Here is a 27,397-nt window from a genome sequence, read left to right on the forward strand (position 1 = left end):
TTATTGTTCAGTTCTATTGTTCAGTTGTGACCACACTTAGACTCCATTTACTATTTTCTTGGCAAAGATACTGAAGTGGTTTGCCATTTCATTTGCTAACTCATTTTACAGATGAGGAAACTGAGATAAATGGGTTAAGTGACTTGCTCAGGATCACTTAGCAAATCTAACAACCCTGGAAGACAGGTGCTGTTATCCCTATTTTACAGATAAAGTCTCACAGAGGTTAAGTGACTTGCATAGGATCACATGGTAGTAAATGTCTGGGTCACTTTTTTTTTTTTTTAACTGAGTTCTTTCTGATTCCAGACCCTGCACACACTAACCACTGTGCCACTTCCTGCCTGGCTTGTACATAGTTGTTTGCATATTGTCTTCCCCATTAGACTGTGAGTTCCCTGGGAACAGAAGCTATTTGGTCTGTCTTTGTATCTGCTGTGCTCAGCAAAGTCACTAACACAAAGTAAGCATTTAAATGATTATTGGCCTGACAAACAAGACTCTTATTCTATTGTTTACTTAATAAGTTTAAGTCATCTAGCCTTTGCTGGAAAACCTCCAGTGAGGGGGGTACCATTCTCTGTCTAAGGCAGCCCATTTTCATTCCAATTTTGTATCGTTCTAATTGTTAGGAAGTTTTTTCTTTATCAGATTTAAATTTGCTTGTATCCTCTTTGGAGTAGAATTGTCTCTGTGTGGAATAGAGAGATAAGGTGAAGAACTTACAGGGATATGTGAATTCTTTTTCTGTATTTTATTTTCATTATTTCTGTGTTTTCCCTATTGACCTGCATAATATGTGCAGGTCCATATTTACTTGAGCCTTGGCCAGCTATAAACATATTTACTTAACTTGAGCTGTTGACATTTTCGATATTTAGTGTATTAGCTTGACCACCTTCTAATTGATTATCTAAAGACTGAAGGCCTGATTTTCTGTTTCCTAGAAATCCGGTGATCTCAGGGAAACAGAAACCTTCCATTCCAATCTCTCTGGGTAGCAACAACCAGATGCCTGGTAGTAGTAAAGATAAGTAAAGACCCTCCCCAATGCTCTCTTGTGATGTAATTTTTTGTATAAAAGCTGTGTATTTTTACTACTTCTTTAATCCTCCTGCCATGAGCTTTCTCTTTCCCTTATCTCGTGTTAGAACTTCTCATCTTCATGAGGATTAATAAATAACCTTTCTGTTTAACTACTTTGAGTGATCATTTTAGGGTAAGGATCTTCTACATCCCACACTTCTCTAAATTTGTGCATCACATGTTTCTTTTGAGCTACTATGATTCTGCTTTGTTCATAGAGCAAAATGTCTTCTTTGATAAGGGCATGCCTTGCTAGAAATTTCTGTGCTAGTGTTACCCATGGCTCAAAATCAACTTCAGAGTTCTTCAGAGAGTCCTTGAGAATTCCTTGTATCAAATTTTCTGACCTCTGTGTGAATGCTTGCCTCATGTGAGTTCTCTCTAAAAATCAGTTGTTGTTTTTTTTAAAACTCACACTTGACACTTATTTGTTTGGTTTTTATTAGCTTGAACCCCCAATAGCTTTTCACAATCTTTTCAGATTTTAAGTCTGACATATATTAGTCATTATCTTTCTAGCTATATGTAAGCATGTCATCTATACTTTTATCTACATTGCTGAAAATCTTTTAATAAGGCAAACTATTTAGAAATCCCTGTAGTAATCTACTGGGTAGACATCTGACCATTAGGGAACATTCAATCATTTCATCTCATGACATGTGACAATTGAAGGCAACAGGATGTTCTCTTAATTGCTCTTTTGTTTATCTTGGTGATCAGCTTCTATTAGTCCTTCCCAGTCTAAATTTCATATTCCTTGGATCAAAAGAACAAAATAAAATTTGGACAGCTCCACCTCTATCCATCCTTTAGTTATATTTGCCCTGTCCTTATTTAGAGCACCTTTTTTTTTTCCTTTGTAGTTTAAACAATTCTTTTTCATTCTTAACATTTCTCTCCATCATCAGCTCATTTTGAGATTCAGCATTCCTGACTCTTGTGGCAGGACCATGCGATGTTTTCATAATCCTTGACTACATATTCCTAAAATCAGTCATTGCGATGGTCCGATCTAGCTGCTCTGAAGGGCTCAGAATAAGTCCTTGTCAGGATAAGCAAAAGTCCTTGCCCCACGTTGTGGACGCCAATATGTAACGTGCTGTTGTCTCCAGAAGCTGCCGATCACTCTCTGGGAGGAAATCTGCTGTGTCAACTCGAATCTCTTGGACAGATTCTTCTTCCTGCAGAGAGCGGACGTCCCTTCCTGCAGAGAGCAGCCTCAAGTCTCATCCAGAAAAAAACTCTCTCTTTCCTCTAGAGTTGCCCTTTTTTATCCTCCCAGAGAATGGGTGTGGGATAATGCAAGGGCTTCTGGGAAAAATTACCTCAACCAATGAACTTGCTCCTCCTAAGCATGGAAGCTCTTCCCCAGGAATTCAAAGGGGTAAAGACCAGAACTAGAGAATTGTTAAGTACTGACTTAGCACTTAGTAAGAACCTAATATCTCATTATCTCATTAGCACTTAGTAAGAACCTAACAAGTCAATCCATAAACATTTATTAAGTGCCTACTGTGTGGCGGGGATTGCAAATGCAGGCAGTGCAGACAACAAAGACAATCCTGCTCTAAGCCAATGGGGGAGACAATATACAAACAAAAATATACAAAGTGAGTTATATATAGGATGAGTAAATTGTTAAATGACTATAATTAAGAGGCTTTGGGGAGGCTTCCTGTAAATAATTTTCTCCATTTATGATAGTTTACCTAGATTTTAACAAAGTATTTGATATAGCCTCGTATATTGTCTTTATACCTATATAGTTTTGTGGTCCAAATTGACTAGATATAAAGATTAGTTTTTAATTGCTATGTTACTTTCAAGCTATTTCTCTTAATACAGGGATTTTCTGAGACTTTTTTGGTCTCAGGACCACTTTACATTGTCAAAAATTATGGAGAATCCTCCCTTGTTTTGTTTTTTGTTGGTTATACTTGTTGATATTTATTATAGCAGAGATGAAGACATTTTACTATAATTATAAAAATAATTCCCAGAAGTACCCATATTAAACTTTGAGAACTTGTACTTACAGAATCCCTCAGTAATCTATTTTTTGCCCTTGCTGTTTAAAAATAAGTTATTCATTGCATGAAGCAGGTAGCATACTTGAACTAATTTGCAAGTAGCACCAAATTAGGAAGGATCTGTAGTATTATAGAGCTAGCTTCCAAATCTCAAAAAATTAGAATAATAGTTTGAACCTAAAATTCTTCATTTGAGTTTCTAAATCAACTCCAATAATAAGATGGGAGGCATATTTAGACATTAATTTGTGTGTGTTTTTTAAAGATCCTGGAGGGTTTACTGCACTGTAAAAGGGGGAATTATACAAATGTGGCAACCATTAAAGCTAATATAATCTTAGTCTGCTGTAAGAGAAAATAGTATCCGGAAGATAAGAGTTAAAGTCTTGCTATGCTCCATGTTGGCTGTACAGCATTGGTCCTCAAGGATTATGTTCTGTTTTGAGTGCTATATTTTAGGAAGGACTAGATAAGCTATCCTTAGAGATGTATGTGACATGGTGAGACACATGGTATATGAATTAGGCACTTTTTCCTTGAGCTTCAGAAGCAGAACTAGAAGCAAGGGAAAAATCAAACGTCACTTATGTGGTGTTTGCAAATGTCTTTTATGTACATCTTTTGCATTTATGCTTTCTAACATTCCTTTGAGTTAGATATTACAGTTATTATTCCAGTTTTACAGTCTAGGGACATTGAGACTCAGAGAGACAAGTGACTTGTTCAGGGACTTGTTCTTTGAACTAGATGACCCTAGAGGTCACTTCACAGCTAATGTGTGAATAGCTAACCTCTACTTTTCTTTCAAACCCTTGAGATTCTGTGTGAATGAACAAATACTATCATCTTGTCCTTAAGGACAGACTCTCGTGCTTTGCAATATGGATTGATTGCTTTTCCTTATTTTTTCCTGTACTGAATTGCTTTTTTATAACATGCTGCCAAAGTGGTCATTGCTCCCTTAATACTGTCATTTCATTAATGGTTCATTTTTTTCTATTCAATTTATCTTTATGATGTGACTAGCATAATTTTTGAGTTGTACTTATTCCCGTGAAATTATTGTGTTTGGAAAATTTGGAAAAATGAGATACCTCATTAAGTTTCCTTCCTTTACTCACTGCTTTGGGTTATTATCTTGAGCCTCCATTTATTTTATATGTGGTGTTGCTGGGTTTGCTTAAGGGAAGTTCAGAGAGTACAAATTCTCTTTGTAAGCATTTACTAGTTAAAACAAGAGTTGGGATGAGTGCGGTGGAGGGGACAGTGTGGAATGGTGGCAAGATGTTTGAACTTGTAACTATGAAACTGTTTGTTCTACTGTCATGTAGTATGAGTATACATAATGATCTTTATAGTCTTCTGACCTGTAAGCTGCTTGATTTTTATGTTTTGTTATTTCTTTTTGAGTGGAAACTTTTACATAGCTAATGAGGATACTCTAACTTTGCTAGTTAGCATGTGTTAATAAAATATTTAAATATTGAACTTTGTTCATTATAAACATTTTGAAATTTGATTACTGATGGTTTTGGTTTTTGTAGGATATGGAACCTGGAATTCTGGGACAAATAGAGGTAAGTGATTAAACAATTTTTTCCCCTTGAGACTAAAAGTGATGAGATATTCAACTTGGTCCCTGATATAAATATAAAAAATTCTTTAAAATTAAGTGACCTTTAATGTGACTTGACAGTTTAATCTGTGCCAGAGCTAGCTACATTCAAATTGTTCCCTCTTTTTTCATTCTTCTCTTTCCCCCTCAAAAGTCTTTTTATAAAATCTGAATCCACCATAAAATTCATTGTATTTTTCAAAATATATGCCTATATATTTTCCTTATGAAGTTATCCTTTTAGGTTTGTAATTCAGACCAGTTTGATGATGAGCCTTTGGATAGTCCACTAATCTGTTTCTGTGGAGCTAATATAGTTCCTTAAGTGAGTTTTGACCAGAGACTCCAGGTTAGAATGATTGTAAACTGAGAGGCCAGCTTAAAATGGACCTGTCTCAGATTGTGTGACTGGAGTTGTCCATATCTCTTGTTACAGGTTACGAGAATTATAGTTATGGATATGGATATGGTCAGGATAACACTACCAGTTATGGGTATGGTATGGCCAGTACAAACTCTTGGGAAATTCCTAACTCCGACACAAATACAAACCCTAATGCTTCTGCTAGCACCGGTACCGATAATGTTCTGTCCAAAATTAACCAGCGCTTTGATGTGGTGTCTCACCTAGAAACGGACATGATGCAAGGAGCAATATATAGCTCAAGTGGAGATAGGTGAGTATAGCTGTCAAGGTGAGACTGTTCAGTAAAAGGACGTAGTATTTTTGAGAATGATAGATGCTTTCAGTTAGCCATTGCTCCCTCTCTACTTTTTTCACCATTTTGATTAGGTTAGATTCAGGTATGGTTTTTCTTTTCTTGTTTTCTCCTTTCTTCTTACTTCTCATATGTGGTATGAAATCTAAGCTCTGAGGTGTAATAGGTAGTTTCTCCCTCAACTCAGAAACAATAATGGATGATAATCTGCATTCCTTCCTCCAGAGAAGCAAAAGCCATAGATTTGGCATGAATGCTGGTACCAGTTTAGCATTCTGCTTCTATTACATGTATATGAAATCAGTAAGATAACTTGTGTTTACCAGTTAACCCAGGAAATTACAGCATCAAGGACCTGCTTTATGTAGTCACCTCACTCTGGTAAAGCAGATAAAAGTGCTGCACCTGGAGTCAGGAAGACTTATCTTCCTCAGACATTTACTAATGCTCTGTGAGCTCTTAACCTTGTTTGCCTCAGTTTCCTTATCTGTAAAATTATCTGGAGAAGGAAAGGCAAACTAATCCACCATTTTTCCAAGAAAGACCCAAATGAGATCACAAAGAATTCAACCTGACTAAACAATAATAAAATTTAGATATAGGGAAATGTAGGCCTCAATCCATGCCCCCAAATTTTAGTGGTGGGGCAGAATGGGAAAGGTGTCATTTATCCATGTTTTTCCAAAGGCTAGTTAGAATTTTCTTAGAAAATCAGATCTACCATCAAACTTGGATTAGAAAAAAATTTGTTCAAATTAAGGCTGAGCAAAGAATATGAAGAGAGCTCTAGAGCTCCCTAAAAAGATAGTTTTAGGGGGCAGCTAGGTGGAGCAGTGGATAGAGCACCAGCCTTGAACTCAGGAGAATCTGAGTTCAAATCTGGTCTCAGACACTTAACACTTCCTAGCTGTATGACCCTGGGTAAGTCACTTAACCCCAGCTCAAAAAAAAAATAATAAAAAAATAAAAAGGTAATTTTAAAGCATTAGCAGAGACTTTCTCTGTTTTGAAGATGAAGCACTTCAAAAGGTTTCTTAGTTTGGTGAAAAAATTGGAAGATAGGATAGCCTGCTGCCATAAGTGTTTATGATGCTTGGTACTTGGTTTTGTCCCTGAAGTGCAAAAAAGCAAAATGCCTTGGGCAGCTTGTATAATGACTCGCCTTCCCTTTTGAAACAATGTGTAGTAGAGATGAAACTGGTAATTGGGTCACTAACTTGTAAGAAGGTGCTAGTGGACAATGTGATAAATGTGAATCAAGTTTCTACCTCTTTCTTGGCACTTCTGGTTGGTTGTTGATCTTGAGTAGAATTGACTTGTCACACACTGGTTATATACTTTGGGAACTAACTCAGATTGTCTTTGCTTCTATAATGGCACATCTTGAGGAGAGCGCACTTCATAAGTTATCTTTAGAACTTTGTTGGTAGATAGCTAGCTGGTAGTGTTTTGTTCATTGGTATTTCAGCAGACTTTGAAGTAGAAAGAACTACGCTTTACTCAGCCATTGGCCTTTTCTTATTTTCAGATCCTTTCTGTTGAACTTGCCAGTTATTAGGGTTTGTAGCCTGGTTAGATTCCATTCATGAAATCATCTTTTTTGTGCCTGTCTTTCATGAACTTACTGGAGAGTCTGGGCTTTCAGGAACAATCGGTTCCTTTTTTTGTTGGTTTTCCTCAAGCAGTGGGTGCATTATTAAACAGAGGTTTGCCTTCTCAACAGTTGATATATCTAGTATCTAAAGTATATCTTACTCAGATGAAAGTAAATATCTCTCAAATTGCTAGAAAGTTCTTGTAAGTTTTAGAAAACAAATTTCTCTGTTACCTAAAATCAAAGAGAATTTTTTTTGCATGTTAGAGTTTTATAATATAAGTTAAAATAGCATTGAACTTCCCTTACATTGAATTGGAGTGGGAGCTGAGGCTCTGAGGTTTATTTGTTATATTTCCTAGAGAGAGTTATTATGGCATTACCAAAAGTAGCAATATATACAGAAGTTTAGAAGCCAGGCCTTTTTTTTTTTTTTTTTAAGTTGTCAGTCTGATACTGTCTCTTTGTTTCTCTAAACATTTAGAGCTTTTGGAAGAAACGGGGAAGTTATGAGCATGGGGTTAAAAATTATAATTTAACTCAGATTTGAAGTTGTAGAAGGGAAGAATGAAGCTGGTCTTTTGTAGGTATGGAGGATTTCTGTCTCTGCCATTTTTGAAATGTCCAGAAAGTGCTTCTTAGACCATCTTAGAACAGGTTTTACTTCTTAGAACTTTTATTTTTCCTCTGATCTAGGGATTGAAGGATTTGGCCATACAGTTAAAATTGTAAAGTAGAAACATGTCAATTGGGTGCTATTAAAGAACTCCCAGATGATTTAGTGTCTATATTGCTTGTGCAAAGGAAGTACTTGCTTTTCAGGTCACTTTTGTTGTTACGCGTCACTTAGCCATATATTTATTGTATACTGTCCTGGCCTCTGTATTCTTGAGTCCTTCCCAGGTAACTGACGCAATACTGTGCGCCTCTTGCAGGTATGATTCCTACGAAGCGTATGACTCCAGGGCTGCACTGAGCGACCGTGATCTGTACAGATCCGGCTATGATTACAGTGAGATTGACCCTGAAATGGAGATGGCCTATGAAGGCCACTACGATGCCTACCGGGATCATTTCCGCGTCCGTGATGCCTTTGGCCAGCGGGCACAGGGCTGGGCCAGAGATGGCCGCACTAATCGGCCTATGGCTACGGGCTACGGGCGCATGTGGGATGACCCTATGGGGACCCGGGGCCAATGTGTACCGGGTTCGTCCCGCCTCCCATCCCTCTTCTCTCAGAACATTATTCCTGAATACGGCATGTTTCAGAGCATGAGAGGCTCCTATGGGAACATGCAATTTGGCTTCGGACTTGGCAGTGGGATGAAACAAATGAGAAGGACATGGAAGACCTGGGCTACTACAGACTTCCGGGTAAGGATTGTTTCCTTTAGTTGGTCATTGAAGACAGGGATGGCCCAGTGAAAACAGAACAGCTCGGTGCTATGGGCATGCATTTGTTGTTGTCCAACCCTGTCTAAATCAGGACAGTGGCCCCATCATGTATATTTAGCCCTATCACCATTTAAAAATTGGACACCATGATTTATTTAGTATTTTAGTTCTTTTTTTGCACAGTTTTGGATTTTCTTTTTTATCTGCAGAATAAAAAGAAGAAGCGAAAACAATCAAATAGCACTGATGAACCTGACAGCAAAGCAACTAAGACAGATGGTTCTGAGAACAGTGACTCTGACAATGGTGAGGTGCAGCCAGTTAGTCACTCTCTCCTCACTAGTTCCCCTCTTTTTTAATGAGCTGAACCATAACCCCTGAGATATGTTGCATTTTTCTTTCAGATGAGGGGACTGAAGGTGAGACAGTAGAAGGAATGGAAGCCTCTGATACAACTAGAAAGGACTCCAGAGCGGTAAGTGATTCTTTGGGATACTTGACTTTCTTGCCTCATGTGGTCTCTTAGACAAAAAACTGCCCTATCTGGGTACATAGCCAGCCAGCCAGATATGAACTTGAATTTGAGCATGGCAGAAGCAAGATTCCAGACTGAGTAGAAGTGATCTATGACTTTGAAGAAAGTTTGTTATAAGGGTATGACTCTCCAGAATGCTGGCCCTTGTTTGAATTTAGGAGCTTTTAGGATTAACCTTTCCATGGCGAGTTTTATAGATTCTATTTGTGCATAGGTTTTGATCTTTTGAATTTTATGTCAGGAAGGAGAAGAAGGAGGAAAAGAAGATGGAAAGGAAGAAGGGAAGGAAGATACTGAAAAGGGTAGGTGAATGTTTTGAGTGCTCTTTAATTGTAATTGGACATTCCCCTCTTAGAAAAAGACCATGCAGGTATTAGCAGTTTTAAGTGGATAGAGTTGTGGGGTGGGTGGGGTGATTCTGGGACTTAGCAGGGTGTCCATTAATGCTGATGCTTTCAGCTTGCTTGTGACCCACTCCTCTGGGCTGGATGTACTTTGGTAGTTAAGCACAAATCCTCTTCTCCATTGATCCAGAGGCTGGGGTTAGTATTGGGCATAGCCAGCCCCCTTTGACTTGTCTGCTCTCCAACATCTCCAGATAGGTCAGGTAGTTTGGGGTTCTTCAAGGAATACATACCTCTGCCACAATCAGGGACAAGGCCCTGTGACTCCTACCATTCCCTGGTCCCATAGTGACACCCACTTGCAAGTTCTTCTCAGTGGCTGGCAGTTGTTGACGTCCGAGCCGTGACCCCCTCGTTCCAGTTTTTACGGCTCTGGTTTGCGTGTCCTCTCCCTTAGCGCCTCTCCAGCCCCAGTTGGGAATCCGTGTCCCCCAACCCGTGTGATGAGCACCAGCAGGTACCAAACAGCAACTCCAGTATTGGCCACTGTTTCCACAGGGACTGGTTGGAGGGGGAGGGTGGGCAGGGCATTTCAAGCATTTCACATAGCTATCAATGTCTGCTACTATGTCATTTACAGTAGTGTCCATCCTGCTGGATTGGTCACTGAACTATTGTCAGGATTGTCACCAAGCTACCCCGCCCCCTTTGAATTCCTGAGCTGCTGTGTTTTGGTAAAACTGTGGGGTTGGGAGCTTGGGCTCAAAATTCCCAGAAAGTTGGGATTTGTAAGCTCTCTGGGGCCCACTACAAGATTTATTCTAAGTGCAGGAGGAATAGAGGTGGGTGAAGCACCTTGGGAATATGTAGGTGGCACAGAATAAGAAGGGGGTCATTTTCCCTTTTCTTTCCCAGCTCTTATCAACATTCACTTCCCTTGACAGAGACCTTGGAAAAATATTTGGGGTCCCCTGGCTATTCAGGTTGGACTTTAGTATCTCTTGCCAAAGGAGTGTATCACCAGCTCTGGTTGGTAGCTGGGAGGAGAAAGAAGGGCAAAAGAATCTGCCCTTTATGCTGCTCATTAGGTATGATGATTTCCTGGTTTTCCTTTTCCCTTTTGTTCCCATAGGAGCACTGACTATTCAGGAGGAAATCAGTCAAATCAAACGCAAATTGCAGGCTGGCAAGAAGACCCAAGAGAAACAGAAGAAACGGCAGCGAGACCGCATGGTGGAAAGGTAATATTTTCTATTTTCATTTCATTTGCTGACCTCGCCCTAGCAACTCATGGCTGGCCAGGGATTCCAGCAAGCGCCGTTTCCTCTTCCCCATGGCTAGCCTTCCTGGCAGCCTCAGGTAACCCACCTTCCCAGGGCAATTGGGGTATCTTCAGGAGATGAATGGTGTACTCTACTCCTGGCCTGGCCGTGCCTCTTCGTCTCTCCCTCTGGCCTTTCAGTGGGGCCCAGTGTTGCCCTGGCAGCTGATACCTGCTCTTCTGTGCATGGACCCTGCTTCCCACCAGTCAGGGCTTCCAAGGTCCTGGTTGCATACCTAAGGGCCTGAATTATCCCCCCTGCCCCCCAGAGGCCGCCTTATAACTTCTGCTTCTCCGGCTCGGGACCTGACACTGCTTGGCACTGTTGCCCAGAAGCTCCAGCGCTTAGGTCACCGAACATACCCAGAGGTGCTGTGGGGGCCCCTGGCCCCCAAGGGAGGGGGCCAGCTCATCAGAGACTCTGAGGCACCTCTCCAGCCCAAACTTGTGGCCAAGTGGCTACTACCATGCCTGGGAAAGACTGAAACACCAATGGGGGAATCTCGGGAGCTTTGGGCCCTGCCCTTATGCCCAGTCTATGGCAGAAGTTCCCACATTTCCGTGACTTGGTGCTGGAGGGGCCAGTCTGCCTCAGGCCCGTGTCCGGCAGGTGGCTGAGCCCTTTACGCCCCTGCTGTCGGGTCTATTTGCCCTCAGGGCCCCCCGAACTGGTGTTTGCCTCCGACTCAGACTCTTGCTCTTGCTGGATCTTCCTCGGCCAAGCCGGCTCCGGGCCCCTGGGCTCTCCAGACAAAGCTGTTCCCGTGGCCCAGATATGGACGGCAGAGGTAGGAACCCGTCCTGAGGCCTTAGTGGAGGCCAGCCTCCTCCGTCCCCTGCCACGGCCACCGTTGCCTCTCGGCTCAGGCCCCCAACCCCCCCAGGGGAACCTGCTATGGACAGCCTGGCCCTGACCACCTCAGTACAGGTGGCTCCCAACTGCCATCATGCTGGGCACCCTCCTTCCAGGTCAGACTTTTTTGTTCTTGGAAGAGGAAGATGAGGCTGCAGGCACCAGAGGCTGGGCTGCATCCAGCCCCTCCTCCTCTCCCTCCTTCCACCACACCTAGGCTCTCTGAGCTGAGGATGGGGTGGGGTGGTGAGCCCCAGGAAGACACAGCACCTCTCAGCAGGCAATGGCTCAGGACTGATCTCTTCTCTCTGCGCCATGGGGCCAGATCCTCCTCAAGTTCGGCCGCCCTCCCCTTCCCTGGCCCCAGTTGTTTCTCCTAGATGTGCTCCCTACTTTGATGGAGAGACTTACCTGACTACCCCATTGGAACCTTTCCAGCTAGACTTTCTTTCTCAGAAGCAACTGGCTCCCCTGAGTGTAGACCTGCCATAGCATTGCCTTCTATAAGAAGAACATTCCTATATTGTCCCTTAAGAAAGCCAGTAGAACCTACTCTATTTTAGCTAATAGTACAGTTCAGAAATTCTTACCTATTCCCCACTTCACACTATGACTTAATTCTTCCCTCATGGTGTCAAGTGTCCCTTCTTGTAAAAGAAGGGAGATTTTAAGAACTTTTTGAGTTTTCCTCTTCCTGGGACCACTACCTCAGAGTCCCATAAAGATGCGATTTTGAGTATCAGAACCTGGGGGTTGCCCCATCCCATTTCTGGGGTTCTCTTCATGGTTCAGGGACCTGGTGCTGGTAGTAGCACCTTTGATGGGGACATTGCTTGACCTCTGTTCTTTCTTCTATCAGGATCCAATTTGTGTGTTCTCTCTGCAAATATCGGACCTTTTATGATGATGAGATGACCAACCACTTAGACAGCAAGTTCCACAAGGAACATTTCAAGTTTGTAGGGACTAAATTGCCAAAACAGACTGCAGACTTTTTGCAGGTGATCCTTTCATTTGATTTTGGGGTACATTGGGTTTTTTAAGAGCTCTTTCTTTTTCTGCGGATTAGGACTGCTTTGACCTCTTTCCATTCTTTTCCTGAACACAGAAAACTGCATATATTAGGGTTTATCATCCAAATTAGACAACTCATCACAAAAACGGAAGGAAATGAAGTGATCAAGAAGGCTTCCATGTCTGCTTTCTTCTCAACTCCCCCATCTCTACTTTTTTTGTTTTTAGGGTTTAAACAAAAGAGAGACACTCTCCTTTTTCTTCCTGGCTTTTTCAATTATAGATAACCTTGATAACTCCTGTTTGATACTTCCAGGAATATGTTGCTAACAAAACCAAGAAGACAGAAGAACGACGCAAAACTATCGAGGACCTAAATGGTGTTATCCAGCAGATTTATAAAGATCAAGATCTTACTCAAGGTGAGTGTCGGTCTTAAGACCCTCTCAAAGGTCTGCCTTGACTTGGATGGACCATTTAATCTGGGTTTTAACCTTTATTTTGAATCTAAATTAAAATGGATTCCCAAGAACTTGTGAGAACTATAAAAAGCCTTTTCTGGCCTTTTGAAGTACTTGGGGTTCATTCTTGGGTAAGAGGGAGGGGAAAGAAGTGAGACTTAAGTTTATTGAAGTTTCTGATAGGATCAAGGCATTTATTTTATTAGTGTTCAGTGGCTGGACCTAAAGACTTCTTTTGTAATTGGAGAGGGATATTCTAATAGCAATAGTGGACCCTTTTTACTTTGAGGGACTAAATCTATTCAGGAGCTCCTTCCCTTGCAGAGATTGCCATGGAGCATTTTGTGAAGAAAGTTGAGGCAGCTCACTGTGCAGCCTGTGACCTCTTCATTCCCATGCAGTTTGGGATCATACAGAAGCACCTCAAGTCCATGGAACACAACCGAAATAGAAGAGTGAGTGGAGTGCTTTGATGCTGTCCTCCTAGTCAAGGAAACATTGAATTATGGTGGGAGAAGTGCTGGATTATTTGATTGTGACACTTTGGGCAAATTGGTTTTCCTCTGAGTTTCTACCTTTTTCCCCCTGCAAAATTGAAACAATATTTCTTACCTTCTACTAAACTTCTCCTTTGATGTCTTTATGGAGGTAATTTGATATTGTTCAGGGCCTAATGGCAGAGCTTTCAAAGTTGGAAAGACTGGCTGTGGGCCCACTGACAGAATATAAATCTTTAAGCATCAACTACATTGGAGAGACACATCACCTCTGTTACCTAAATGGCAATATATTCTTTTTGGGGGGGGAGGGGAAGGCACACCAAGGCAATTAGGATTAAGTGACTTGCTCTGGGTCACATAATTGGTAAATGTTAAGTTTTTTTGAGGCTAACAGGGCAGTGCTATCCCACTATGCCACCTAGTTTAGCTGCTTACAATAAACTTCTAATTCATAGCAGAGAAATGGTGTAGTAGAAAGTGCTGAATTTGGAATCTAGTTACCTGAATTATAATTTGGCCTTAAACACTAATAGCTTTTACAACAATGGCAAGTCATTGATACCTACCTCAGGCTGGTTAAAAACAAACAAAAAAAAAAAGTGCTTTATAGACTTTTATATGCTAAAGAGATGATGAATTGGGTATAAGTACTCCTGTGAAGCTCCCACCTTTGTTTTCTTCAGGAGTTGAACTGTTAGGATGTTCCAACTGCTCAAATGGGTTCTATTCTTTCTTTTTAGCTCATGATGGACCAATCGAAGAAATCCTCACTCATGGTAGCTCGAAGTATCCTGAATAATAAGCTCATCAGCAAAAAGCTAGAACGTTATCTTAAGGTAATCAGTCCTGACTGGCCCTGGGAATTTAGGGAATAAAATTGCTTGGGGAAAATAGTATCACCAGACTGGTATGTATTTATCATCTTCAGGGTGAGAATCCCTTTACAGATGACCCAGAAGAAGAAAAGGAGCAAGAAGAAGGAGAGGGCAGTGTTCTAGAAGAAGGAGCTGCTGAAGGGGAAGATGAAAATACCACCAAGGAGAAAAGCAATGCAGAAGAACCAGAGCTTCAGGCAGGAGACCACCAGCCACCTGAAATAACAGCAGGGGCTGGAGAACAAATTCCATCAAAGAGTTCAGTAGAGGAACAATCTGCCTTGGAGTTATCCCCAGAAGAAGAACCAGTGCCCTTGTTAGGGGGTGCCTTGCAGCAACAGATCCGGGGTATTCCTGGCCTAGATGTGGAAGCTGATGAGGATGAGGGATGAAGGAATCAATTCTTCAGGGAGAGCTTAGATCTGTTTCAGAGCCATCATTGAACCTTTCTAAGAGTGGTAGAATGAGGGAATTGATAGCACCTACGTGGAAATCTGATCTCATTCTGACCCTTGAAAGCCTAGCCTCTTTTTTTGTAAATGGTGATGGAAATTGTGTGTGTGTGTGTGTGTGTGTGTGTGTTCGTGTGTTCGTGTGTGCAAGTGTGCTTGCTTTTGTTTTTTTGGTTGTTGTAAGAGGGGTGATATGGAGCTGGAAGGAATAGAGGACTGGGTGTTTTTTTGAAACTCCCAACTACATATTTGCTTTGAGCCTCTTTTGAGTTCTGAGATAACCTTTCTTTAGGGACATCTTTTATGGTATCAGTAATACTATGTGAAAAAGTGTGGCTCCTGGTACTCTTCCTCAGGGAGCTTTGTATTTAATTAAAAGGTAGGTTGGTTCTGGTTTGAAAGGGCTTTCTGGGGTAAAAGAAATTTTCCTGTTTTTTGTTCTGCCGTTGGTCCCCAACAACTCTTGCCTGTTTAGTCATTTTGTTTTCATTCTTTGGCTGCAAAGCCAAAGTCAGCATCATAATGTTTGTAAAAATCTGAAATAAATGTTCAATTCCGAACTGATAAAAGATCTTAACCTTTTAAATTTATTATTATTATTTTTTTTTAGTTGGAGGAATTGAGGCTTTGGGGAACCTTTTAACACTCAAAAATATTTTTGTATTTTAATAGTTTTACCAAGTGCCTATTCTTCCAAGTTCTATACTACGATCTACATCCAAATAGAATTTTGAAAATTAGGATGGAGAATAATGAATTTCGGGAACATCTTCTAAGGAAATGCTTCCTTATTTGAGTTGGGCTTTAACAGTGAATAAACAAGTGACACAAGATGTATTAGAGATGGAAATAGATGTAATGTCCTTCCCCACAATAGCTCAGATAGAAAAATCAATATGTTCTTGAATCAGTAGAGGTTGCAAATATTATGAGGTTTATCTCCATGCAAGGGAGACACATGAACATTCTGGGCTGATGTGGGAAGAAGGAAGGGGGAGAGAGGGGCACAAGCATATGAAGAAAGTGTGGCACTTGAGAGCACAATGTAATTATGGGGTTGTAAGAAGGGGGTTTCCAGAAACTAGGCTGACATGTGATAGCTGACTTTGAAGTATTTGAAGGAAAGTCATGGAAAAGAGGTCCGCCTTGTTCTCTTTAGTCTCTCAGCAACATTCTAGAAGTTCTGAAGAGATATCTGGACTGGAGATAAGAGTTCGGAACAACTGTCCCAAAGTAATTATATAATTTTGCCTCATTCAGAAGATCTAGGTTTCCTTTCACAGCAAGGCTGTGGAAAGAATCTTGGGAGTGCCTAGCCAGCTCGAATTCGATGAGGGAAATTATTCCTCAATGGTCTATTGGGCCCCAAATCTCCCATGCTTATCGTTGCCTCGAGTCAGTAGGTTGGTGGGTGGAAAACACCCGGGTTGGTAAAGTTGTAGAGAAGCGGAAGCCCCGCCTGTGGCATTCCACCCTGGGTTCAGCGCGGCGCGATTCCCGCACCTGGGGCATCACGGGAAGGAAGAAGATACTTTCGGCTCGATTTCTGGAACGGGGCACAGTACTTTGGGAATAACGGTCCGGGAGGAAAGTACGTAGTTCCCTGTACCTTTCCAAGGACGGTTTCCACGATCCTGTCTAGTCCTGATCCGTCTCTCAAGGTAGAGGCGCCCAGCCCAAAATCACTACTTAGCTACCTCGATACTTGCGGAGACTGCGCACTCGAGGTTTGGGAGGCGGAGCTAAGCGCCGGGAGACAACCAGTGGCATTTGGGTCTGGAAGGAGAAGGCGGTGCGTGAGACAACCAATAGGCTTTCGGTGGGGGAGGAGGGAAAGGAGGCTAGGGAGGGCTAGATTAGCGCATGCGCATTGACGCTGTCGAGGAAGAGGAACTCTTCTTAGCTGGCCGTAGACTCGACATGGAGACGGGATACGGAGGTGGGTCCAACAGGCGGGAGTTTGCGGCGACAGCCGGGATTCTGTTCTTCGAGCGCTCTGGCCGGACAGAAATGCGGGGCACCCAAAGGGTCGTCTGAGCGCAGAGGGAAGGCAGGCAGTCGGGGTCGGCGTTATGTCAGCATTAAGGAAAATTTATCCTTCGGGCATGGGGGGGGGGTGCTAATCGGCTTTCTGATTGGTGGGGACGGCCGTCTTTCCGCCGGACCTCACAGTGGATTGGCCGGCTCTGCGCCCAGGTGGTCAGCCTTCCCTGGGCAGGCCTTACTGCCTGAGGGCTGAGCGGCGGGGAAGTGAAAGGGATGTGCCGCGGAGTAACCGAGAAGCTAGTTCCAATTAGTGATGTCTAGCGGCCAGAGGGGCCCTCTGCTCTCGCCGAGGGTTCAAATGGACGCCTCCCCTTTCTGGAGGCGACACAAAATGGCGGCTGTCGAGGACCCCTCCCCCGAGGTCGACTCCGCCCCCTTCACGTGTCTTCTTCCGCGTGCTTTGGGTGTCAACGGGAGTCCCTGGAGATCCCCCAAGCCCTTTGGCGGATAGCAGTTAAGAGGCTTGTCCGGGGTGACACCGCAGTTAAATGTCTGCGACCGATTATTTTAAATAGGTCTGTAATCTCGCTTAAAAATTCGTTAAGCCCTTACGGATTGTCTCAGTTTTTCTTCCCCATTCCCCCACTGCCCCGCCCCAGGCTCTCTGTGGATGCTATCGTTTTCCCCATTTTTCTCGAGGAAAATGTGGCCCAGAGATTCGGGGATTTATTTGAGCCCCGCCTCCCGTCCTGTCAGATGTTACCAGTTTTTGCACTCTGCTCCAGAAGATGAGTCTCCTTAGCACTGGGGGTGGGGGTGGCAGCTGTGGTGAAAAGGGAGAAGGCGCAGGATACATTAAGTCAAAAGGAAAGTGCCGGGATTGGAACGGGGAGCATGCCCGGAAGTGTAAGGAAAAAAAGGTAGATGGGAAGAGGTCCCGCAGGAGGGGCTTGAATGCACGCTGCATCCCCGCGGCTTGGCATAGATGAGGGTCAGTGGAAGCGTAGATTTTCCAGTCTCACTCTGCTAATGAGCAGGCGGGCGGAGAGAGACTTGCACAGAGATGTCTGAGGCACTAGTAGCGAACACGTCCCAAATAGTGGCTCCGAAGATACGGGGAGACTGACTGCGAGGTGTTTCAGTTGTACTTTGAAAAGGTTCTTTGGAGTTTAGTTGGGGAGAGACAACTTAAGGTCATTATCGGAGCCAGATACTTCTTGAATTCAAGTCTTGTAGTTAGCTCCCTATCTGTCCTGCTGTGCTGCCTCTTTAAAATACATAGACATTGAAAAAGAGATCAGCGATGTCATCCTTGGCTTCAGGACGTCGCGTTTCACCCGGAGAGTACAGGTTCGGAAGTCAGCTTGCGCCTGTGTAACTCGGAGCACGCTAACTTCCGAGCTGAAGAGGAGGAACAAGTCTGATTAGATCCTAGAAATGAGACCACTGTAGGAACCCATGACTTAGAAACCTGTATGCAAATATAAACGGAATACTCCACCAGATGAATGAGTTAATAATGCAAAGAGGTAAACTCGGTCTCCTAAGTGTCGGTGTGAACTGATGGGATGGGTCTTTTTTTGGAATAATTGCTCCTCAGCAGAAATTTGTATAACCATTTGGAACTTTTGCCTTGCCTCCAGGAACCGTCCACTGTTTGGCATTCAAAGCTCTTTAAAACCTAGACTCCTCTTCCCTTCCTAAGGGTCTTATAGCTTTCTGCTATAAGACCCTTATATATGCTATAAGAGTTTCTGACACTCTCCCCCTGGCTGTTCCACAAACTAGACATTCCATCTTAGCTCCAGGCAAATTTTCTGATTTTCCTGTCTTTGGAATGAATGTTCTCTCTTCTTAATACATTTTCTACTGAGTTCCCCCTTCAAGTCAGTCAATTATCCTAACTGAAATCCCATCTTTTATCAGAAGGCTTACCCACTCTCTCTTAATTCTTGTACCTTCCTTATTAATTATATTTTATCCTTTATATATACCTTGCTTTGTTATATTTGCTTGTTTTCTCCATTTATGAGGTCCTTGAGGACTGTTTTTTGCCTCTGTACGCCCCATCAAATGTACTGAGGTACAGTATTTTCCCTTAGTGTGGGTCCTTAGTAAATGTTTATCGATCGATTATTGATTAATTGAATCAAAGGGTGGGATTGATAGGTTGGATGTGGGTAAATAGTTTCTAAGCCATAACAAAGCTGTCATTACATGGAATGTATTTTAAATCTATCAGAATTGATAAGATTACCAAGTAAAGAGAGAAGGGAAGAAAAGCCAGGATAGAGCCTTTTGGCCTGGAGGAAGATCCAGTTCAGGACTCTGAAGAGGAAGATAAAAGAGTGTCATGAAACTTAGAGATAATAGGTTATCCAGGAAAAGAGGGTGATGGGTAATGTTTAAGGATGTGGAGAGATCAAGAAGAGATTCTTTGGAGAAAATAGGTTTTGTTTTTTTTTTAATGTAAACTCTTTATTTTCAAAACATGCATAGATAATTTTTCAACTTTGATTCTTGCATAGCTTTATATTCCAAATTTTCTCCTCTTTCCCCCCACCCCCTCTCCCCTAAATGGCAAGTGATCCAATATATATTATACATGTCAAAATGTATGTTAAACAATAATACTATATGATGATCAGTTCTGATGGAGGTGGCTCCCTTCAACAATGAGAGGATCCAAATCAATTCCAATTGATATGTAATGAATAGAACCATCTACACCCAGAGAAAGAACACTGGGAAATGAGTATGGATCACAACATAACATTTCTACTCTTTCTGTTATTGTTTGCTTGCATTTTTGTTTCTTCTTCTCAGGTTATTTTTACCCTCTTTCTAAATCTGATCTTTCTTGTGCAGCAAGACAACTGTATAAATATGTATACATATATTGTACTTAACATATACTTTATAATAATTTTAACATGTATTGGTCCAACTGCCATCTAGGGGAGGGGGGGTTGGTGAAAGGAGGGGAAAAGTTGGAGCTGAAGGTCTTGCAAGGGTCAGTGCTGAAAAATTATCCATGCATATGCATTGTATATTAAAAACTATAATAAAAAAAAGGAATGTATGTTAAATCCATTATATGTAAACATTTATATAATTATGTTGCTGCACAAGAATGATCAGATCAAAAAGGAAAGAAAATGAATGAGAAAACAACACAAATGAACAAGAGTGATCCACATAGTCCTCTCTCTGGGTGTAGATCTGACCTCAATCATCTCATTATTGGAAAGAGCCACGTCCATCAGAATTGATCATCTTATAAATTTGTTGCTGTGTACATTGATGATCTGATTCTGCTCATTTCACTTAGCATCAGTTCATGTAAGTCTCTCCAGGCCTCTATAAAATCATCTTCCTGATCATTTCTTAAATAATATTCCCTAACATTCACATACCATAACTTATTCAGCCATTTTCCAGTTTCTTGCAAAAAGGGCTTACAAAGAGGGATGCCACAAACATTTTTGCACATGGGGGTCCTTTTTCCTCCTTTAAGATCCCTTTGGGTTGTAAGCCCAGTAGTAGCACTGCTGGATTAAAGGGTATGCACAGTTTGATAATTTTTTGAGCATAGTTCCAAATTGCTCTCCAGAATGTCTGGATCTGTTCACAACTCCACCAACAATATATCAGTGATCCACATCCCCTCCAACATTAGTCATTATCTTTTCCTGTCATCTTAGCCAATCTGAGAAATGTAGTGGTATCTCAGAATGTCTTACATTTGAGAGAGCAGTTTTGGTTGAATGATAACATTGAAAACCCTGTGATTGAGTAAGATTGAGAGGAAAAAATTAAAAGCATTGATTATAGAGAGCTTTCCCCAGGAGTTTAGCCACAGAAAAGAGGAGAAATAAAAGATGGTGGTTAGCCAGGGTGATCAAGTAAAGTTTTGTTTTATGTTTTCTGAGGATGGAGGAGACTTGAGTATGTGTAGGGAAACAGCTGGTAAGTAGATCCGAACAGTTGGTAAAAAAGGGGTAGTGTGCTGGAGATGGCCAGATTAGATGGGATCCCTTATGCTTGTAGAAGGAGGTTATCTTGGCAAGAAAGGCTACCTCTTCATTGTGAGGAAAGTGATGGAAGAGAATGTTAGAAGGCATGTGGGTGAGATGGGGAAGAGAGTAGAGGGAGCACTTGATGAATGAATTTTTTTAGTAAAATGAGGCAACATTCTTAACTAAGTGTAAGGGAAGTCATGGAAAGTTTGAGGAGGGATGAAATTTTGGAAGAGCTACTATTAGAAGTGGGATATTGTAGTGAGTAGGGAGATGTAAAAGGATTGCCTTGTATTGAGAGCCTAGTTTAAGTTGTATAATAAATTTTTAGTCACAGCATAATTATGTGATTTTTTTTTTTCTCCAGCTTTGTTCAGCAGCTCATGTGTAGGAGGGAAAGCAATGGAAGTAGAAATGAAAACTTTTTTTCTCCTATGAACCTCTTATCTTTTGATCAAGCATTTATTTCTTCCATTCCTCTGATTTGTTTATAATGTCATCCTTTATGCCTAAATTCTGTGTCTATTCGGAACTTGTCTTGATATATGTGAGGTGGAGGTATAGACCTACTTTTTGTGACACTGTGTAAGGATGCGGTTCCCGCAAAACAAGAGAAGGGAATTGTAAGGGTCCTTTAAATGGGCGGCCACAGCGCAACAGGAGATTGAGTGGCCCAGAAGTAATCTCTGGATATAGAAATGCCCTGTGGGTGGGATCCTGGCCATATTGAGATAGCTTCGTAATGGGTGATGGCTCTCTCGCTGGTTGGCTGTGTGTATGACCTCACAGGCCCTTTATAAGCCCACTGCAGACAGCAAGTTGCTCTCTTTATCCTGGTTCCCTAGCCTGGGGTAGCCAAGTCAAGCTGATGTATAGCCCAGAGAGGTAAGGAGTTTGGTAGTGAACACGTGGGTCTTCAGACCAGGTGTTCACTAGGGAGCTAACAAGTCAGGGCATTATGTGAGTAGGTATAATAAAGGCTTTTAAGATTACACGTGGCTGTTCTTGAGTGTGCTACCGGTTATTAAACTATAGATTCAAGAAATCATGGCCAGAGACCTTTGAAGGCCTCAGAGGAGGCGAGCCGGGTAGAATTGACACTGCAAAGGTCAAAGGTACTCTGTTGGGCCTACCTAGGACAGACTGGTAATAGTAACTGCCAATAGTGTATGTTACAACACTGCTTTCCAGTTTTCCCAACAGTTTTTGTTGAATGAGTTCTTGTTCCCATACTTGGGATATATGGCACTGTTATTGCATTTATTTTTTCTGTATGTTGTGTACCCAATTTTTTCCACCAATCAACCTCTCTTTTACCCAGTACTGAATTATTTTGATGATTGTGGCTTTATAATGTATTTTGAGACTTGGTACTATTAGTCCTCCTTTCCCACTTTTTTTCCTTCATATTTATAGAGAAACTTTTTGTTCCTCTAGATGAGTTTTTTCTAGCTCTATAAAGTAATTCCTTGATAGTTTGATTGGTATGGCACTGAATAAATTAATTTAGGTAATGTTATCATTTTTATTATATTGGTTTGGCTTATCTGTGAGCAATGAATGATAGATTTCTGTTTGTATAATGAATGTTTTGCAGTTGTGTTAATGTAGTTCCTATGTGTCTTGGTAAGTAGACTTCCAAGTATTTTAACCCATCTGAGGTTATTTTAAATGTAATTTCTCTTTCTATACGTTCCTGTAGGATTTTGTTGGTAACAAATAGAAATTAGAATTCATTTGTGCCAATAACCTACTGCAAAGTGTGGAGGGAACATTTATTATTGGGTTACCAAACCATTTTAGTTCCTCTCCGCCATCTTGGCTTTGCCCCCATTTTAGTTCCCTTAACCACAAGTGGATGGGATTCAATGACATCCATTTTTTTCCATCATTGAATTTAGGAGTATGGGGTCTTAACTCCATCCCTTCTCAGGATTCTTGGAGTCTGTATTGAGATGTATATTCACTCTGGAACTGACTGCCACATGTGGAAATACTGTTTTTCCTTTCACACTTTCCATATTCTTGTACTTGGAAAAATCTGGTTCCCTCCAGAAGATGTAGCATCCCTGGCTATTCTTTTCAAAACTAGATAGTTTTGAAGGTAGCAGATATATTTCTTGCTTCCTTATTCCTTTCACCCTCACTCAGCAACATTCCCTTATATTTATCACAGTGACCCAATCTTTGTTGCAGGTGTCATCTGGCCCTGTAGGCTATTATCATATCTTTTCTTGGTTCTTTTTCCATTAATACTTGTATTATCCTTTTTTTTTTTTTTTTTTTTTTTTTTGAGGCTGGGGTTAAGTGACTTGCCCAGGGTCACACAGCTAGGAAGTGTTAAGTGTCTGAGATCAGATTTGAACTCTGATCCTCCTGAATTCAAGGTTGGTGCTCTATCCACTGCGTGTACTATACTTTTTAAACCACCCACATCCTGCATTTTCATACTCGGTATGTCCCCGTGAATAACTGGTCTCTCCTTTCATCACATTCCTCAGTTCCTATGACTTATATCTTCATCCCCCAGAGGGATAATTATACCCTAGATCTCACTGCTTCATAAATATGTGATCTTGAACTCTGAAATTCTGATAATTAACTTCTTATCAGTTCATCTTAACCTTCATCTCAAAAATCCTCTAAAACTATACTTAGACCTCACTGGGACACCAGTTCCTATCCCCTCCTTATTCTTTTAGTTTGTCATCTCTGCTTTAGTTTCCCTTTCCATAAGACTACCTAGATATTAACACAGAATTTGGGGATGGGAATTAGATCTGGGATTTCATTAGTAGTGAGTAATGCTGTGCTACTGTGTCTGCACCTTATCCACAGTGTCTTGTCTTAGAGCTAGCTCTGGCAATGCATGTTTATCAGTGTGGACATCCCTAGAAAGTAAATTGTTAACATAAGTGAACTTATTCACTGCATCCTTAACTTCTGGGGCACCTAGATGATCTAGTGGAGAGAGTATCTGCTCTGGAGTCAGGAGGACCTGGGTTCAAATCCAGCCTCAGATATTTAATACTTCCTAGCTGTGTGATCCTGGGCAAGTGTTATGTGATTTTAAAGAAAGATTTGGATCCGCTCCTATAAATGACGCTCTTGGACTCAAAGTGAAAATAAAATTTAATTATACAATGCATGGAATAGATTGCTTACAATAACAACTAATACAGCAAATAATACATAAAAGACAAAGAATAATAAGAATTATGATTAAGATAGCAGAGAAGGGAAGAGAATACATCACCAGTTATGTGGAATCACATATTTGGGTCTAAAACACAAGTGGTACATTCCCATCTTAGAGATTAAAAAATAGAATGTTGTTGAGGGTTAAGGAACGGTCAGGTTCTCATAGGAGAAGGAGCTAAAACATGTTATGGGTTAAGGAACGGTAAAGTTCCCATGAAGAAAGTTATATCTTACATTAATTGGGTTCCCATGGTTCAAATGGAAATAAGGTTCACATGGAGAGAGTAACGTTCTTTCAATGACTTGAAATGAACTTACTAATAAAGAAATTTCTTATTCAGCAAGTCACTTAATCCCATTTGCCTCACCAAAACAAACCATTTGCTATGACTGACAGTTCCACTTATGAATAGTGAGATGTTGGCTAATGGAGTCTCTCTTAAAAACTTTAGGATTGAATTGTGACACAGGCACAGGACCCCAGTGTGGCAAAGCAAATTTGAATTTGCTCGGAAGAAACACAAGATGGGTGAAGTTGGAGAAGCCACCCCAAATGTTCATAAGGACTATTCCTCTCTGACCTGTGGCAGAGCATCTGATTGCACTGCTCACCTAGTCAAACACACTGTGATTCAGTTCTAATAGTGATATCATTTTGGTCCCCTTCGAGAATAGGGATAGCAACCAACCAAATCTTAGAGAATTGCTTGGTGCAATGTTGTCAAACTCTCATTGATCCCTTTGCGATTCACACTGACTTGGAAAACTACAAATGAACACTTTCTATGTCGTATTTTTATTTTGTTAAACATGTCTGAATTACATTTCAATGTCCTTGGATACCTCTGATCTTACCTGGGCAAGGTTAAGTCTTGCCCAGATTTACATTCCTGAATTTTAAGAGACAGATTCCACCCTAGCTCCAAAGCCACTTCTCTGTTCTTGAAGTTTCTATATTAGTTAGCCAACTAAATTAGATAATGGAGGATAATGGAGGAATCTTATCAGACTCTATCTCTGGAGTAACCCCACCTCCTGCCTTTTCCCCATTTTTGTCTGCTACTGAAGTCACCTGGAGATTGAGCCCACTACTCATTTTTATAAATATCATCTAATATCAGCTGAGCCATCACTGCTACAGAGCAATCCATTTATTCCCTGATTAGGCTTTTGTTCGTATTGCTCTATCTTGTTGGGTTTTTTTTAACTTACATTTTTATCACTCTCTTCTGATGTCGTCTACATTTCCTATAGTATTTTTTCCCTCTTCCCCTCCCTGAGAACCAAGAATTTTTTAAAAGAGAAAGACAATTCAACAAACCATATTTACATATAAAAAAGGCTGATTATATAATGTTTGAAAAAGGAGGAAAAAAATGGCTTCTCTTAATGCAAATTAAGAAAATCCAGTGGGATTAATTCACACCTATCCAGTGGGCTAAGATAAGAGGAAAAAAAAATAGTTGTAAATATTAGTGGGTAAAAATGTTAATTTAGGACATAATGCATAGTTGGTGGAGTTGTGAAATGATCCATCCATTCTGGAGAGCAATTTGGAACTATATCCAAAGGGCTATAAAATTGTGGTGTAGTAGTGTTACTATAATACTATAAGACTTAGCTCTTCTCAGCAATGTGGTGGTGATCCAAGACAATTTCAAAAGACTTGGAGTAGAAAATGCCATCCACATCCAAAGAGAGATCTGAATGTGGATTGAAGCATGATATTTTCAGCCTTTTTTTTTTTTTTTTTTTTTTTTTTTTCTTTCTAGTAGGTTTTTTTCCCTCCCTTTTGGTCTGATTTTTCATGTGCAACATAACAAATATGGAAATGTTTAAAATATTGTACATGTGTAGCTTCTATCAGATTGCTTGCTATCTTGGGGAAAGGGGATGTAAAAGAAGGAGGGAGAAAAAACTTGGCATACAAGATCTTACAAAAGATGAATGTTGAAAACTATCTTTACATGTATTTGGAAAAATCAAATACTATTGAAAAAAATTGTCTTCTCTTATCCCTTCTTTGGCACCAACCCTTGATCATCATAAATTTCACAGCATTCAACTTCTTTTTTTTTTTTTTTTTTTTTCTAGTTGATCTTTGCATTTTCATAATTGTAGTCATTGGTGTTATTTTCTTTGTTGTATTTAGTTCATAATGAAGGGTAGGATGAAGTGGAAGGTAAAAAATTGGGTTAGAGTGGTCTTGTCTACTGAGAAACCTCCTGAGTTTGTATCAATTCATATACATTTTCTCATGCATCTCTGCGTTCATCCTATTCATTATTTCTAACAGCATTAGTAATATAACATTACATTAAACTTGTTTATTCACAGTTAATGGACATCTACTTTGTTTCTGATTCTTTGCTACTATAAAAAGTGTGCTATAAATGTATTGATGTTTTGAATATTTGAAGCTTTTCATTTTGTCATTGATCTTGGGATGTCTTCTCAACAATTAAATTTCTGGTGTGGATATCTGAGTAACTTAATTTGCATAATTACAGAATTCTTTCCAGAATTATTGAACTGACTTCATAACTCCATTCTTGGTCCATCTTTCCACAACCCTACTATTTCCATCTTTTTTTCATCTTTACCAATTTGCTGGATGTGAGGTGATCACAGTTGATTTTCATTTCTCTTATTTCCGAATGGACTTTTTCTCCTCTCCAGTCCAGTAGCTTTTCCAGATCTTTAGTGCTTTTCTCTCCTTTTGCACAATTTTTTTTTTGCCCTAATTTAGAAATTTGAGTTCATCTGCCACCTAGAAAATTGATTTTATCTTCCTGGGGAGCTCCCTCTAGTCTTTGTTCAACACTTCAGGTCATCTCCCTGCTTTTTCTTTTTTATTCCAGACTTCTAAGGAAGAATTGTATACTCTCAATCTCATCTTAAAGAAATTGAGCATTTGATTATTCCTGTTATTTAATCTGTCTAATGGTATCCTTTCTTTTGGTCTAGTCTCTCCCAAACTTATCCTTACATGTATAGTATTCTTTACTGGACCTTGTCATCTCTTAACACTATTATCTTATTTTTTTTTTCCCTTTCACAAAGAGACTCCTATTAAGGGTTCCAAATTCTATTTGCTCACCTCCCATTTAATTTTCAAACTTCTTCAATTTGACTTCCAGCCCCACCACTCAGCTAAAACTGCTCTTTCTAAGATGAACAGCATCTCTGGCCTCAACTTCCTTGATTTCTCTATCAATTTTGCAGTATTTTCTTCTCCCATAGTTTTTTGTACCATGACCTCTTCTTGTCTCACCATTCTTTGTCTCCTTTTCTTCAATTGGGATTCATCTCCCAATCTCTTAACACGAGTATAACTCAGAACTTTGTCCTAGGTCTTCCTTTACTCTAGCTTCTTCCTTACAGAGCTCACCAG

At 40.7% G+C, this 27,397-nt stretch overlaps 2 protein-coding genes across 4 annotated transcripts in view; both read left to right on the forward strand.

Moving 5' to 3' along the window:
• The window catches only part of AKAP8L (A-kinase anchoring protein 8 like), a 25,110-nt gene extending 9,744 nt beyond the window's left edge, over nt 1-15,366 (forward strand). The window contains exons 3-14 of one of the 2 annotated variants that reach the window (XM_074306603.1): nt 4,664-4,696; nt 5,171-5,411; nt 7,983-8,421; nt 8,652-8,748; nt 8,847-8,917; nt 9,219-9,279; nt 10,454-10,562; nt 12,355-12,496; nt 12,826-12,931; nt 13,295-13,425; nt 14,211-14,306; nt 14,399-15,366. In XM_074306603.1, coding sequence (XP_074162704.1) covers nt 4,664-4,696; nt 5,171-5,411; nt 7,983-8,421; nt 8,652-8,748; nt 8,847-8,917; nt 9,219-9,279; nt 10,454-10,562; nt 12,355-12,496; nt 12,826-12,931; nt 13,295-13,425; nt 14,211-14,306; nt 14,399-14,737 — 1,865 coding nt within the window. In that variant the 3' untranslated portion in view covers nt 14,738-15,366. The remainder of the gene's footprint in view (nt 1-4,663; nt 4,697-5,170; nt 5,412-7,982; nt 8,422-8,651; nt 8,749-8,846; nt 8,918-9,218; nt 9,280-10,453; nt 10,563-12,354; nt 12,497-12,825; nt 12,932-13,294; nt 13,426-14,210; nt 14,307-14,398) is intronic. The other variant, XM_074306612.1, reaches the window with a different exon arrangement.
• Nucleotides 15,367-16,645: 1,279 nt separating this feature from the next.
• AKAP8 (A-kinase anchoring protein 8) overlaps nt 16,646-27,397 on the forward strand; it is a 54,957-nt gene continuing 44,205 nt past the window's right edge. For both annotated transcript variants that reach the window (XM_074306660.1, XM_074306667.1), the window contains exon 1: nt 16,646-16,736. In XM_074306660.1, coding sequence (XP_074162761.1) covers nt 16,661-16,736 — 76 coding nt within the window. In that variant the 5' untranslated portion in view covers nt 16,646-16,660. The remainder of the gene's footprint in view (nt 16,737-27,397) is intronic.

The sequence above is a fragment of the Sminthopsis crassicaudata genome, chromosome 1 (genome assembly GCF_048593235.1).
Source record: "Sminthopsis crassicaudata isolate SCR6 chromosome 1, ASM4859323v1, whole genome shotgun sequence".
Taxonomy (NCBI): Eukaryota; Metazoa; Chordata; class Mammalia; order Dasyuromorphia; family Dasyuridae; genus Sminthopsis; species Sminthopsis crassicaudata.